At 35.0% G+C, this 17,209-nt stretch overlaps 1 protein-coding gene across 8 annotated transcripts in view; it reads right to left on the bottom strand.

Moving 5' to 3' along the window:
- Lim1 (LIM homeobox 1) overlaps positions 1-17,209 on the bottom strand; it is a 43,966-nt gene that overhangs the window by 14,822 nt on the left and 11,935 nt on the right. For 7 of the 8 annotated variants that reach the window (XM_029305115.2, XM_029305112.2, XM_029305113.2 and 4 more), the window contains one exon: positions 12,547-12,736. In XM_029305115.2, coding sequence (XP_029160948.1) covers positions 12,547-12,719 — 173 coding nt within the window. In that variant the 5' untranslated portion in view covers positions 12,720-12,736. Of the gene's footprint in view, positions 1-12,546; positions 13,625-17,209 lie in introns of those variants that run through there. The other variant, XM_029305110.2, reaches the window with a different exon arrangement.

The following is a 17,209-nucleotide window of genomic DNA, read 5'->3' as shown; positions in this document are numbered from 1 at the left end:
ACGCGCAGCTTCTTTCTAACATACCCGTTTTGCATACCGCGAGAGCGTTTCCCACCGCAGCCTCTACCTTTACCGCCTCTGAAATATTTTACGTCCCGCGGTTGATGTGCATCTCGCGAAAAAGGAGAAAGAGAAAGAGGGGGAGAGAGAGAGAGAGAGAAAGTTGTAGAGATGGAAAACGCGTCGTGTAATCTCAAAGAGGCAGCTCTCTCTTTCTCTTGTCTAGGTGGAGCCCGGTCGCTTGCACACCGTCGGTGAATATCAAAGGTTGTGCTGCACGTGTCTGCAACATTGTATTCGCGTATTGCGCCGCGAATTGCCCACGTCGGGGTTTCATCGTCCATCGCGTGCTCAAGCTCTCCAACTCTCTCCTCGTGGACCAAGATCTCTCGTAAAACTAGACACCTCTCTTCCAAACGCAAATCGAAATTACCTCTCGTAAAAATATACACACACGCGTATGTATTTATGTATGTATTCGTATACAAAGAAATATATGTGAGATGCGAGAAATATATCTCGTTTTGATTAATACTTTAAGCTACTTTAAACGTCAAACGTTGAATTGATATGTCAACCGCAAACAGGAAATGTGTAGACACAAATATTCTTGACATTTTTTTTTGTAAAATGTAGGAAAGAAGTATATCTCAAAAACGTATCTTAAAATTGTAAAGCAAACTGTGAATAACAACACGTGTAAAAAAAAAAAAATAATAAATACGGCGATTGCCGTTATCGGCGCGCGATTTTACAACACAAGTGTCGTACGACTCACATCGTTCTGTAAACAACAACAATATGCAAAGAATCGTTCATTATCATCGCTGTATAATTTTCGCGTCGAACATTTCACGAACCGTATTCTCACTCAAATCGCTACAGTGATCATTCGCCCTTTATTTTAAAGGACAATCCTTTATTTCAAGTAACTGTCCTTTAGATTTATTAATTTTTTCCAAAACTCAATTTTTTTTTTATCCTTTATTTATAAAAATTTTGTCCATTTTTTATTTAACGTTTTAATATCTGATGTAGTATTAACATGAGAGTTTGTACGAAATGGAACCTCTTATCCTGAACCTATTTAAGAAACCAAGAATTTGTTTTAACATAGTCCAATCAGTTTCAAATTGTAAGAATACGTAAACTTCTGATAGTCACAGAATCATTTTTTTTTCGTCGATCTCCACTTTGGTCGCAAAGTGAATTGGAAACATGTTGAAACAAAACTTCAAAATTTTCAGATTTGTCTTTTTCTCTCAGAAAATATAGTCACCGTAGTCATCGCTATACCAAATGATCGATCATCAGTAACGTCATCATACAATAAAAAATGTTTAAAATACTTAAATACCGATACTTCGTAAGAATAGTCAAGAAACTAATGTAAAAAAAAGTAACATCAATCCTCGCGATCTTAAATTCTCCTTTGTTAACTCTAAGAGCGTACAAAAATCTTATCAAAAAATATATATAGAGTTAGAAAAAAATATGTTTTAAGATAAAAGATGCCTCTGATAGATTAGCTCGAGAATCTTTGAACTTAACGATCGCTGATCGATAGCTCGGATTGATAACGAGAGCGGGCAGTTTTCCACGCGAGGGTGTATCACCCCTTATCGATCAACGCGGACGACGGATCGCGTGATTGCGAGACTCCGTTCGGCGAGAGCGTCCTGTAATCAACCGACCCCGGTGCACTCTTTCTCACCGAACTATCCATCAAGCTGTCCGAATTAACGCTCGCGATCCGAACAACGAAACTATCATCGCGAAAGCCGCGTCAGAGATGATCTCGAGCGACTCTCGACGACGACGTGGACAAAGATGAGAGAGAACGACGAGGACAACGACGGCTGTCATTACGTTCCGCAGCACGGCCTAATTAGAGGAATTATTTAATTGATCATAGTAATTAACCGTGCCGACTTCTGCAGGTGCAGCTGCGCTTGGCGAGATGCGCTCCGAGGGGTATCCCTATGCTGAAATCTTTGTTCCCTTTCTTCTCTTCCAGGAGAAGACAGGTTCGTCCTCGTCAGGAAGAAAAAAAGAAAAGAGAATCCCGAAAGAAGAAGGCAGGCCGTAAAAATCATTAATAGAAAGGCTTACGTGGTCCCACGCGTATGTGCTGGAGGAAAGAGGAAAGAGAAAGAGGAACGAAACTCTCGGGGGCGGGAAAGAGTGGCAAGGGGAAACCAGGAGGCTCCCTTAAGGAGGAGAGCGTAAAGAGCCCGGGTTGGAATTCCGGCAAGAAATATAGGACAGGCGGACCACGGATGGGAAAAAAGAAAAGGGGTGGGTCCGAGGCGCGATTTGCCACGGACCCGACAGAACGCGTGTATATCCGTGTGATACTACTGATGGACTGACAGACGGTGCGTCCAATGGACCATGGACAGGATCCTGGAACGGACATTCGAAGGCTCCTTGTTACTCGGCACTTTTCTGATATCAACAAATTATTTTGATCGCGCGAATCAAGATAGGAATGCCTAGTAATTATTAGACAGATATTCGCATTCTTCTGGAAATAAAATAATAGTCGATTAAAACATAATTTCATGCAACTTTTATAGAATGTCAATTTTAGACGGAAACGTTTATATATATATAATGTATATAATATATTCATTTACTTCTTTGTATGTATATTCATTTAATTTTTTATCAAGATAATTTTTCAATTTAATTTAAAATAATTTAATTTTTAATTTTATATTTGATATGCAATTCTCGTGTTTAAATTATATAAATGTTAAATATAAATATCAATAATTCATATTTATTATATTAAGAGATTTTAAATATGTATACCAGTAGATATTGCCACTCTATTCATGTTGTTATAAATTTTCCTACACTATGTTAAAACATGACTGACACAGATATAAATAACCGCGATTTTAAATCGTCTCGATAATTACATTTTTATTTGGAAAACTTCCTAAGCAGAGGGAAATTGTCTAAAAACGAATCGTCGATGTGTCCCTAGCAAATCCCGGTGTCCAAAACATAGTGTCTCCCTAAAGCGTCATACCTATCCCTTTTTTTTACACAATCGCGCGAAGATTAGCTCTGTCGCGGACAAGCCGGCTTTAACTGGCGGCGACTCGACACACAAACGCGAAAACCGAAAATAAACGCGAAACGCGCGGATAATCTTCTGCAAATACAACGGAGCGGAGAAATAAAAGCGCGTTCGCGCGCGCGATGCATACATAACACGAGACATTTCACCGTACCGGTGCTGCGCCGCGGGCACCGATATTTCAAGATACGATATTTCTCTCTCTCTCTCTTTCCTATTTTTTTCCTTCTTTTCCCTTTTTCCCTCCTCTTTAATCTCCCTTCGGCGTACGCTATCTAACGTACGACAGCAGCAACGGGAAAGAGGGATCACCGGGAGGGACAGCGCGATATAAATTTGCTCGACAACGCGGAACAGACAAGTAAACCTACCACATATAAAGTAAGATCTTTACTCTTTCTCTATCTTTCTCCTTTTTCTTCGTTATTTTTATTGTAATACGTATACGTGTTTCTTTATTATTTTATCAATTATTTATTTTATTATACAATTCTTGTGAGAAAAAAAGCTCTTTTTTTAAGAATCTTTTTCTACATACGATGGTCAAAATAAACTATTTTATACATTTTTCCATAAAAATTTTGTCTTGCTCCTTAGTTAGGTAATTTAAATATATATGAATCTTATTAATCTTTATCAAATTTCTTTTATAATTTTTTTCATACATTATTGTTCTTCTAGTTTTAAGATAGAAGGCAAGAAAAAGAAAGACAAAAGCATATGTCTACAAAATTATATTAAGTTGTCAGCTATGTTGTATTTACTTTGTGCATAATCTATAATCCTCCTTAGCGCAGATTTAATCCTAAGATGGAATAAATCTTTATCTATTTATATCTCATTATCTTAAATGCTTACGTTTCATTCATTCAACTAATCCGCTCATTACTGCGTAATCTGTGGAATTCTACTTTTCGAAATCAAAACGGTGAGTCTAAACGAGATAAACACAATATAAACATAATAATATAATATATAAAACATAAACAATCTACAAATATAGATAAACAAAAAATTTTTGTTTTTATTATAATTATTATTATCTCTCTTTTTATTTGTGTGTATATGTTTATATGACAAAAATAATATTTATACATCATTCATGTATTAAATATTATCAATTAAATTTATTCGATTTATAAATAATTTATAAAAAAAATTCCTTCTCAGAGTTGACTCAGAAATATTGAAAAAATAGTATCTTTCTAATGATTAAATATCTGAAAATCATATCTAAGTAGCAACGAAAAATCAAGCCGATATTCTCCTTTCGTCTCCACGATTTTTGCTATAATCCCGCATCGATATCTCGCGAAAGCTTATCCGCAGTACGAATGGAGTCTAATTAGCGGAATCCAATTAGCGCACAACGCTTTTCCGCGGCAGTGCATTTTCTTCGGGAAAGCATTTATCCGTAATCACGACTCCTTTCAAAGTAATCGTAAAGATTCATAACTCGTCGCTGAATTTTCGCCAGCTGAATTCGCGATATAATTCGCGTGCCTGCTTATCGCTGGTAAATATTAATCCGTACATACATTGATCATACAATGATCGTATAAAGCATATATTTAATCAAAATGGGATATAAAATAAGAATATATATATATAAGTTTTTGGTTTGTTCTAGATCTCTGGTTTCCATACACAAGAGCAGTATCTTGCTTTGGAGCAAAGATAATGTCATTCAAGCGGTGTGAAAAGTTTCGACGTGCCGAGAAGGATACATTGCAGAAGGATACATTCATAGCTGTACGTTACAACTTTCAAGAAATAACAAAGTTCAATTAAAAGCTTTAGCCAGTAAAATTTTGTGAAATATCATACTTTCGTAACTCGAAATGCAAAATTCGCTCGTTATATATCAATCTGTGTATTAGAGTATAAGATAATATAAAAAAAAATTTAATCTCATTTATAAAATATTTTCTAAAATAAATTGTATCAGTTATAGTAAAACGAGTAGAAAGATATAGAAATTAATAACAAAATATTTACAGGAGAATATTACTCGTCTAATAACATCCCTAAAATTCTTACCGGAAGTAATTCGAGTTCCTCTCATCTGTTTACGCGCATAAAAAGGGTTCGCATTCATAATCTCTCCATGCCATGCTACAGCGAAATGTGGCTCGTGTGTCTCGTTTTAACGGGGCGCGTAACGCGGTAAAGAAAGAAAAAAAGACAGGAGGACCTCTGCATAAAATTCCAGAGGCAGAGGCGATAAAGGGTCGTTTCGAATTTAGGCCATTCCTCGTTCGTGCCTTCCCGCCTTCGTATAATCGCTTTTCTCTCTTTTTTTTTTACTCTCTACCGCCGCATCTTTCTCGAGATATAATCGCGGTAACGGATTGCATTTAGCTTTATTATAGTCCTGTCAATTATATATCATTATTTCACTGGTTTTTTTTTCAACCCGGCTCGTTATCGGAGCATAGTAAATGGATTCGAATCGTTCCATTGGTTTTCTTTCGCGTCCTCTCTCGCTCATCGTCTGTCTCTCTCTCTCTCTATCTTCACCGTGACTTCATTTCGCCGCACATTGCCAAGTTTGTTGTCGACGATTATATGGTATTACTTAAACGTTACTCTCGGATTAGATTCGCGTTAGCGGGATATTTCGACTGGATTCAAGAGTGGATATTTTCCCAGCAAAAATGCGGTTGGTCCAATCGGTCCGACATTTCAACGTGACACACTTTACAACTTATAAGTCACTATAATTTTTGTAATTTTGTAGAACTTTGTTTCCTAGATCTATTATTACATACATAATAGTTTTCCCACAAGAATCTAACAATGTTGCATTTTTATTGCTGCATATAAATCCTTAAATAATTCCACAACGACGGAGAAACAATACCGGGAACAAGTTAATCTTATTCATACGAGTGATTAATCATTCTCTCAGCTGTTTATGAATAAGCACCGACGATTCATGCTAATCGCGAACAAGAAGGGCCCGGTGTGACGCAAGAGTTGGTAGTTAGCAAAAAACGAGCGCATATACATAAATGCGTGTACGCATCGCGATGCCCGGGCCTTCCTGGAAGGGAAACGGGACCCGAGAAAGAGCTGCACCTTCCCTTCCACCCTTCCCTTCCCTCTCGCCCTCCTGTCCACGATGTTCGTCCACTCTGCGATCGCGCCGGCTCCGTCACGCCCAACAAACTTCTCCTACGACTCGTAACAGGCGTCACGCCGCATTTATAATGTTTCCACGTTTGAGTTTCGATGGGTCCACTCTCCTGCGGAGCTGAGAATCTGAGAATCGAGCGGAAGGACAATGGGCCCTGCGGCGTCGGCGCCTTTTGCTCCGAAAAAAAAATCTCGCCCGATTATATGATCCTTCAATTATCCGAGAAAATTCCGATCACGATTTTGAATACTACCAGAAGTGATAAATATACAAATTATTTGAAAATAAGTTAAAAATTTGAGAATCAAACGGAAGGACAATGGATCCTTCGCGGAGTCGGCGCCTTTTGCTCCGAAAAAAAAATCTCGCCCGATTATATGATCCTTCAATTAGCCAAGAAAATTCCGATCACGATCTTCCGAAAAAAAATCTCGCCCGATTATATGATCCTTCAATTATCCGAGAAAATTCCGATCACGATTTTGAATACTACCAGAAGTGATAAATATACAAATTATTTGAAAATAAGTTAAAAATTTGAGAATCAAACGGAAGGACAATGGATCCTTCGCGGAGTCGGCGCCTTTTGCTCCGAAAAAAAAATCTCGCCCGATTATATGATCCTTCAATTATCCGAGAAAATTCCGATCACGATTTTGAATACTAACAGAAGTGAGAAATATACAAATTATTTGAAAATAAGTTAAAAATTTGAGAATCAAGTGGAAGGACAATGGATCTTTCGCGGAGTCGGCGCCTTTTGCTCCGAAAAAAAAATCTCGCCCGATTATATGATCCTTCAATTATCCGAGAAAATTCCGATCACGATTTTGAATACTAACAGAAGTGAGAAATATACAAATTATTTGAAAATAAGTTAAAAATTTGAGAATCAAGCGGAAGGACAATGGATCCTTCGCGGAGTCGGTGCCTTTTGCTCCGAAAAAAAAATCTCGCCCGATTATATGATCCTTCAATTATCCGAGAAAATTCCGATCATGATTTTAAATACTAACAGAAGTGAGAAATATACAAATTATTTGAAAATAAGTTAAAAATTTGAGAATCAAGCGGAAGGACAATGGATCCTTCGCGGAGTCGGCGCCTTTTGCTCCGAAAAAAAATCTCGCCCGATTATATGATCTTTCAATTATCCGAAAAAATTCCGATCACGATTTTTAATACTAACAGAAGTAAGAAATATACAAATTATTTGAAAATAAATTGAGAATTTGAGAATCAAGCGAAAAGACAATGAGCCCTGCGGCGTCGGCGCCTTTTGCTCCGAAAAAAAATCTCGCCCGAATATATGATCCTTCAATTATCCGAAAAATTCCGATCACGATTTTTAATACTTACAAAAGTGAGAAATATACAAATTATTTGAAAATAAATTGAGAATTTGAGAATCAAGCGGAAGGACAATGGGCCCTGTGAAGTCGGCGCCTTTTGCTCTGAAAAAAAATCTCGCTCGATTATATGATCCTTCAATTATCGAAGAAAATTCCGATCACGATTTTTAATACTAATAGAAGTGAGAAATATACAAATTATTTGAAAATAAGTTGAAAATTTGAGAATCGAGCGGAAGGACAATGAGCCCTGCGGAATCGGCGCCTTTTGCTCCGAAAAAAATCTTGCCCGATTATATGATCCTTCAATTATCCGAGAAAATTCTGATCACGATTTTGAACACTAACAGAAGTGAGAAATATACAAATTATTTGAAAACAAGTTTTCTATAAAGTAAAAGATGAAATAAATTAAAGAATCCGATTCTTTTATTTAAAAATGTCCAGCAATTTTTGTGTACAAAATAGTTGTTTTTAAAAGATTGAGGCTTAAACTGATTGTGAATAATTTCTAACAGATTTCTAATCCAATTAAATATTTCCAAAATACGGAATAATTAATAATTTTATTTTTAACTAATTATTCTCCATGGTAAAAAAAATACTCCTTGAAAAGAAATTTTGCATGTTATTCTCTACATCTGTTGCATCCATTGCACTCCACTAGACGGCATTGCGAGATCGCGACAATTCGTACCGCGGCGAGCGAGAAGAAAAAGATTCGCAAGTGCTGTAAGTTGCATCCCACTGAGCGTTATTTAGCACTCTCGTAAAACACTAATCCCGCCTGCGCAATATTTCCATCGGTTACCAACGCCGTTACATAAAGTAACATTCGCGTCTCCGAGGCAAACTGGACCCACGAGTCGATCTTTCATTCAATCGGCGCGCACGCACTGCTTCGTTAAGGGAGAAAAAAAAGATATTAACTGCGTCGCGCACCACGTTAACATTGTAACGCATGTATCGATCCGTATAACGATCGAGACAATCATCGGCAATGCGCTGGTATTGGAGCCGTACATCGTTGGCTTATCGATGAATTATCAGCGAGAAGTTCGCGATTCTCTATTTATTTTTGTCGTAACACAAAAACCTGAACTCCCTCAATACCATCTAAATCAGATCAATAATTTTCGCATCAAGAGTTCGCTAGTTGAAACGATAAAGCGGATAGATTTCAATTCAGCAACTATCTATATTTTAATTCTCAAAAGTTAATTTGTCTGTCCTTTAAATGCTAAAAGATTTATTAATTAAATAATAATCAAAGTAGCAAGAAAAAATTGAGCCATTAAAAAATAAAATATCATCGATATTATTATTTAAACGCATACCTACATACTGATATAATATCAGTCGCCCGTTTTGCTTAAAGAAAAAATTGAAGAATTAAGAATAAGATAATATAAAACAAAACAGCGATAATCTGCGAAAGGATCAAATACAAAAGTATATTATTTTCTCAAAAAAATTAAAATAATTCTCATCGAGGGGGGACTTTCCAGCTTTGTAACTTTGGACCCAAAAACGATAGAACAAACGGTTAAACAACTAAAGAGACACCGTTAACGAAGTACAGCGATAAATCTGTTATATGGAAAACCGAGAAAGAGCACGAATAGCGTAATTCAGCGCTTTCTCATAAACACAGCCGGCTGTGCCGAGACTTTCCGCGAGTGCGTTCCACAAGTACGAATCGATAACGACGGTGGAACCGCCGCCGGCTTGCGCAATCTTGTCGTCGACTATTGAATTATTCATTCATTAATTTTCGGTAGCTGTCCGCGCCAAGAAATCGGTGAGACATCACCATATCCGAACGACAACACACTCTCGGCGTCTCATTCTCCGTCCCCAGATTATTATTATTGCGACCGCACCGGTGACACAGCGCGCGAGAGAGCTCGCCGTTAATGTTTTCATCATCATTTCGGCCGTGAACGGGAATACCGGTGAACCGTATTTTAAGGCAATAATTTTCGCCGCGGTCGATGGCCCGGCGCGCGGCGTCGAAACGGGGACATCGGTCCTTTTGATCGGGCCCAAAGGGCCCCGTCGACGGTCGCGCCACGGGCCATTATCGACCTTTAAGGACCTTGCTGCGACTCGTAGAGACCGGTTACCATAACCGCACGTATAACCGTTCGCTGTGCCGAGACGAAGACCTCCCGGAGGTGTTAGAGGGATTTGAACGCGGTTTCGGCCGACGATCATATTTTTCCCTGCTTCGTCAACGTATATCGTCCTTGAACGTCCCGCTTTTACGCTGTGAGAGACAGTCTTCGTTAAATAAACCAGATTCAATGATATACGCCGGTTGAATCAGAATCTCATGTGGTATAGAGACAGAAAAAGAGGGAAGGAAAATTTAATTGGCCAAGATCTCGATTAAATGACATTTTCACATAGTTTATACGTGTCTATATTCGTGGAACGAATATCTGCCCTTATTTTAATTAAATATCGCGTCTGTCGATTTAATAGAGCTCTAAATCGTCATTACATCATATAATTTAATTCTAAATATACAGTAATATACACCGCTATTCGATTATCCAATCCTAATTTGCAAATTGAACTTCGTTATGATGGAGGATCGTGCCAATTAATGATTAACGAATTAGCGAAAAGATGCAAATCGTGTATATGTATATATTATATATCGCGACACTTTTTTTTCACTGCAACGTCAAACAGCATCGACGACTAATGAATTTTTCATCGCGTCGAGATGCAAAGTAGTTGCCTCGTAAAATATACAACACGCGTTCGTTATACATTGTATGTTCGTCCATTCCTATCAAAGGCTCTCCCTCTCTCTCTCTCTCTCCTGTCCCCGCGTTATTTCGCTCCGCCACGGTTCCTCCGGTTACAAAGACGATCGTTCATCACTTCCAAAAGTAACGAAAGAAGCGAGTAACTTCTCCTTGGAACCGCCTGAGAACACGACGATTTTGTTTGCAAACGATCTACGCGCCCGGCTTCCGCAGAAAAATGCCGCCGCGAAATTGAATTCGCCACAGTGTTGTGGCGAACTCGCCATTTTTCGTCTTGACTAATCGATATGCTGATATTATAGTTCACCACCTACGTGGAACGACAAGAACCGTAAAATGCGACAGATCTATGGCGACATTGTGTCACGGATAATAAAAATCAATTTTTGGGATTTTAAATTGGCTAAGAAAAGTATGACACTTTACTGTGATTTATAGTATGTGGTATAATTGATATAATACTTTTAATTAGTTAGACAAGTTGATTTTTTATAGAAATTATGCCATTCGTATATAATAATAATAGTAATAATGAAAAATATTAATGACTCTGATAATTAATAATCGATAATATAATTTGTGATATTGTTTGTTTTACAATTATTATATTCTTAATATGAATATTTAAATATTAAAAATGCACGAAAATATTCACCAATAGTAGCCATTATTTTAATACGAAATTGCAAACGATATATCAAGTGATTATTCATTCGTACTAATTTTATAGAGCGATATAGGCGTGCATAAAAATAAATAGCAACCGAAAACGTCGCCAAAAGTATATAATTTACTTTACAAATGTCTCAATTAATCACCGTCCTTGTGAATTATTTAAATCGCTTCTACGCGCGACGATCATTAATTAAAATCATTAAGATTTAAAAAACTACTTTTCCTCTCTTCCAATAATGCGGAAAAATCTCAAAACCTCTGAAATCTAATTTGATTTCTAAATTAGGACAGAAATACAGTAACCGGTGCGTTTTAAACAGTTTCTCGGTCTCACGTCTCAAACAAGCGTGTTTAAAATTCACCACATATTTGCACTTATGTTTTCCTAAAATATATGAATATGCGCCGCTTTGCAAAGTTTTTGGTGTTTGCTTGTTTACAATCTCGTGCGACGCAATTATCATCGAGCAATTGATTTTTTAAATCAACTCGAGTGAAACAATGGTTGTCTCATTCAGCGAGAAAATGTAAAGGCTTATAACATTCCATCAATCGCGAGATTTAATCTTTTTCTAGAATCGCGTCAATTCGTCACGTATTCATACAAAAACACCGCTCGTTCCTACGTAATTCATCGCCGATAAATCGTAAACGGGATGACAGTAAAATATTCGGAGAGATACTTCGCGAAGAGGTAAGGAAGTTGCAACGTCGCTCGATCGAGCAAACTTTCGCAGAAGTTTGAAACGGAAAATGCACATTTTTCTCAGAGCTTCATAATATATTTTTATGTGATTTTTATATATATATATAAAATGCCACATAAATGTATCATAGAATGCAAACAACGCATCGGCGTTTTAAGATATATTCCTGGTCATAACAATGAGAAAATACGATAGTCATACAGTTGACGCATCCATATTCATCGATGCATACATATATGCATGCAGATTATTAGAGATACTAGAATTCCAATTATATGTGCGGTATATAATAATACCGCTCTCAATGATAATAATTTATGTTATTTGCAATAATAATTAATCAATGCAATCGTCTAATGTAACTGTCGCAAACAATTTATAAGATTATATTTCAAGAAAAGTGTATCAATTAGAGAAGCAAACAACAATATTTAAGAAATAAATATAAAAAATTAAGAATTTCCTAAATAGAAAGATCATTCTATGATAAATATAAGATGATTATGTTAATCGTCAATCTCTCTTTACTTGCAATGTCAATTCTTATATATGCGAGAATTGTGCTCATTATATATCAGTAAACAATTTTATAAGATTTAGTATGTATTTTTTTAAAAGATTTAATTATTATGTATTCGTCCCTAGAATTTATCTCTCTTATATTAATTATTAAAGTGCAACACTAATTGGTAAAATTTTATTTTACTATAGACTGATTGATTGGATAATCATTAATATTTTATTAAAACAAATTCGAAAAATCTTTCTAGATTAGAAAAGCGCATATATGGATGGCACCTACCTGAAGAAGTCGTTCCTGCAGAAGAGCTTCGCCTCCCTGGAGAAGCACTTGTCCTGTAGCGCAGCTCTGCAGTCGAAACAGCGCACGCACTCGACGTGCCATGCACGATCCAAAACGTTCAGCAGGTACTGATCCATTATCGGTTTGTCGCATCCTGCACATGACAGGAGCATCGCCAGACCGCGTCTCCCTGAAATTGAAATTAAAAGGGAACACATTACGCATCTCCGTCATTGAGGGATTTCCGATCTTATAACGTGACGTTCAGTTCCACTATACAAATCAATATCCTATTTTTAACCAATTTTTTCCTTTATTCTTCAAAAATGAGAAATACGTAAATCTTTACGTTTCGTCAAACAACTAGATCTGATACATTCTCAACTCGAAAATTTTAACCAAAATTTAATGAAATATTAACGCATAGTTATTAATGTGGACAGCGGATATAAACGTTACGTCATTAGTTCCGAGCAAAGCTTGAATTAATATTAGTTCTACATGCAATATTCAACATTTCGCTGTAAATGTGCGCTATGTGTCGCCACAACATAACACCGGCTTTATACAATTTAACGTAATCGCAATTGTATCTCGCGTTTTAAAACGGTGAATATATTTTTTCATTTATATACGTCAATATTTTCCTTTTTTGGATAATTTAATTCGTTGTTTTCTAAAGCTGGAAAATACAAAAAAATTGTTGAAAGATAAATATATATGGTGCTAACATTAAATCCTTTTTCGTCGCGACGTATTTATTTATAAATATTAATTCCGTGAATCATTCGAAACACGCGTCGAGTAATTGTAACAGTGGAAACTCAATCGGAATTATGCACGAAATTATCCGCAATGAATCGAATTAAAATCACATGCAGGCGCAAAGTAAACCTGGCAATAATTTATTAAAAGAAAAAAAGAAAAAATGGCTTATTTAACGTATTGCGAGCACATCAAAATATTCCGAAGCCTTTCGTGCGTATCACATATTTTATTTAAAAAGAAGATTAAACACTTTCATTATAAGAGCGCGCGTGCATAACGAGGCGTGCATTGTGCTGGTTTTTTTTTGTATATCAACAGTTAAATCGCTATACGATCTAGTTGACATAATCAAACAATATAAAAATATAACAATGCGACATAATCGCCGTAATAATCACAACTAATCATAAAGTAGCAACTAATCTGTTTCGCGACAAAAATTATGTTTTTATGATAATAAGATTAATATCGAAAGAATCGCGTGTTTCTTTGAGAGGGAGATTTTACTCTTTATATATTTAAAGTAAGAAATATCTTAAAGAATATATAATAACGATATAATGCATTTCACATTTTCACGTTAATTTTATGTATGTTTTGTGTTATCAAAAATTGATTAAACTTTTTACTCGCATTAAATTATATTATAAACTTATAATTTTCAATAAAAATACGTATTAGATCAAATCAGCTAAAGATGTTCATGCAAGAATATCATAAAACAATGCTAAATAGGAAAACATATCAATTCTTATTCAAATATATTTTTATCCTGTTCAAATAAAGTTGTACAAATATTGACTGAACATAAATTACAGGTCATAAACTTTCTAATTACAAGTACAATTTTTGTATCAATAGTAAACAACTTCCAATTCGGCAACGGTAAATATTTTTGCTAACCAGCCTTGTATTGACCTGTTTACTTTAATTTAGATTTTCCTAAAAGCCAAGTTGTATTTTATTTATATAACTTTGTAATATAAAGAAAATTACATGCATTATATATAAATATTTAAAATATATATTATATAGATGACTATCGAATCTTAATTTTCTGGCCCAATATATTATATAATTTTAATGCGTATACTGAGAAAGACGTATTAGTTACTTCATAAGATATATTTTTCATTTTTATAATTAAATCAATATATATTGAAACTATAACCAGTGATAGTTATCAATGAAAATTTTTTTTAAATAAATCTTTAACTTAATCAAAACTGCGACAAAAGGCATATTTCCTGTATTGTTTGCACCTCTATATATACCATTCATTATAACGCTATAATATAATGGTAACGATTAAACACATCAAAAATTATTGGGCGCTAATTAGAGTTTCAATTACTACCGCACTCGCTCAGCAATTTAAACACATAATTTAAACAATGTAAAATATAATTAAAATGTTTGCATTATAATAGTCAAAAATTTATCGTCTGCACAATGTTGCGATCGCTTAACGAACGACATTCCCTTTAATTCGAAACAAAGGAAAGAACTTGAAGCGTCGCAACGATAGACCGTGGTTATAAATCCCGCGGCGTTTAAACAAAAAATCGCATATTGCATCGACGAATTTAACGATCGCACATTTCGGCGTTTATAGTTTCGCAATCTTTCACCTGACTAATTCCGTGACCGTTTTTTCGGCTACCTTTCGCAACCGAGCCTACGGCGAATAATTATAATTCGTCATTAATTAACATTCGCAAACGAGATTGTTCTTTCGCGGTTTGCTTCCTCTATCACACTCAACATTTTCCTCTCTTTCTCTCTCCCTCTGCCATTATCCTGTTTCCTTTTTCTTCCCTCCGTTCGCCCTCTTGCCGTTTTTATCGCCATCATTGAGACCCACAAACTTCACCCTCCTCTTACTTTTTTTTTCTTCCGCGGTTTCCGCCAATGGGCGGAGTCCTTCTGCCTAGCTGGCAGGGTTGTCAACCTAGCAACCCTCCTCCCACCCTTAAGATCTGACCTTGCGCATCTCATCCCTCTCGCGGAAGGGCGAGAAAGGCGAGGGTAGCAGCACGGCATCGACGTAACCCGCGATCGTTTGCAAGTTAACTTTGAAATTCTAAACTATTCCGCGTATCGACTAGTCTGCCTCTCCCTCTGTCTTGCTAAAATGTTAACGTTACCCTTTAACTGTTAATACAACAAATACAAGTCACTTGATACGATATAAATCTTGATGTCTCCGAAAAGAAATTATATATTTATTTAGATTTTAATGTGAGATTCTTTTCACACACATAATTTTCACTCTTGAAATTTATTTTCAGTTATTCTACTTTATTCAGAAAGTGATAATTATTAATTCTAACAGGAACTGACTAAAAGACAAGGCTAATGAAATTTGATAACGAATTATTGATAATCTATGTGTGCAGAACTAACCCCAATTAAAATATTTGGAATTTTTGCAAATTAATAATTAGTATTAAATTAATTTTATATAATTATAACTTTCTTTCAGTTTCGTCTATTGACTTACATTTCCCCCAGTTGTTCTTGCATTAATTTGAAAATTATATTATTAATGAATACACGCGCACGTACATGAAAAAATTTAACAATAGTAGATTTACCTAAAAATCGCGCGTAATAATTGAACAAAAAGTTTTAGTAAATAATCAAACATATTATCAAATTAATACATATTTAATAAAAAATTAAGATTGATTCTGTAAATTACGATAACAATTATATAATCATGTAAGACTATTTTTACAAAAAAATTTTTAACATTACATTCAAGCAGCAAATTATCTAATCTTGAAATCAATAATATAAATTAAGGCACATTTAGAAACCAATTTCGCGTATAAGTGTTACCATATGAAATTCCAATAATATTATCATGTAACGACTTAAATGCTCGAATAACTGTCTTAACTTAACGAATGCATATATACAAAGTTTTCACATATGTATTGATCAGCGTCGATTAAAATGAACTGTTTCAGCAACTATTACCTCTCAGCAGAAATTATTACTATAAAATATTTAAATAAATCGTTGACAATTTTCCTTCGATATATTATTCCAAAATTAATATGTTATTAATTTCAAAATTTATATATATATATATATGTATTTGTGAGTGTGTGCGTGTATGCTAACTTAAAGCAAGAAAAATTTCATTTTAATAATGACGATATTTTATTCTGCACTTTCATTATTTTTACATCATTATCATGTATCTAACAAAAAATAGAATTTATAAGATTTTCAACTTTATAAACATATTTTCTCATACTCTCATCTAAATATTAAAATGCCAGTTTCTTATCTCAACTAGAAAACTTTCTACTTTGTATAGTTTCCTTAGCTGGAAAACAGTGACAGACAAGAAACCATAGAAAGACCTAGTTAACTAAATCGCATAAACGAGATTAGGATTAGCTAGACGTGAGATGAAAACCCTGTTGATCCAGTAACATCGGATTGCTTAATCCGATTTTTTTCCGGTTGAACGTCATTGCTCGCGTCATGCCGGATCTGTTTTGTTCCGTCGGACGAGACATTATCGAGATGTCTCTATCATACGTACCAAAGTAATGACAGCATAAAATAACATGTTTTCAATCAACTTTTTACTAATTTTAATAATAATTATTAATAATTTTAATAATAATTATTTATTAGATGATTTGTCAATACCAATAAACATGTTGACAAATTTTCTAATAAATAATTCATTATAAAAATTTTATATCATAAAATAATCATTATTAAAATTCTATATAATATATTTTTATGCAAATGTATCACATCTATTTAGATATAAAATAACGAAACTTGATTCCAATCAACAATCTAACATTAATAAATGTCGCATAGGAAGAACAAATCGATAAAAATTTCTTAAAAATACTATCTGTAA

Source organism: Nylanderia fulva, unplaced genomic scaffold, assembly GCF_048542155.1.
Source record: "Nylanderia fulva isolate GAGA-0341 unplaced genomic scaffold, ASM4854215v1 Scaffold22, whole genome shotgun sequence".
NCBI classification, from domain to species: domain Eukaryota; kingdom Metazoa; phylum Arthropoda; class Insecta; order Hymenoptera; family Formicidae; genus Nylanderia; species Nylanderia fulva.
Note: the sequence above shows the minus strand (reverse complement) of the source record. Positions and strands in the feature narration are given on the sequence as shown.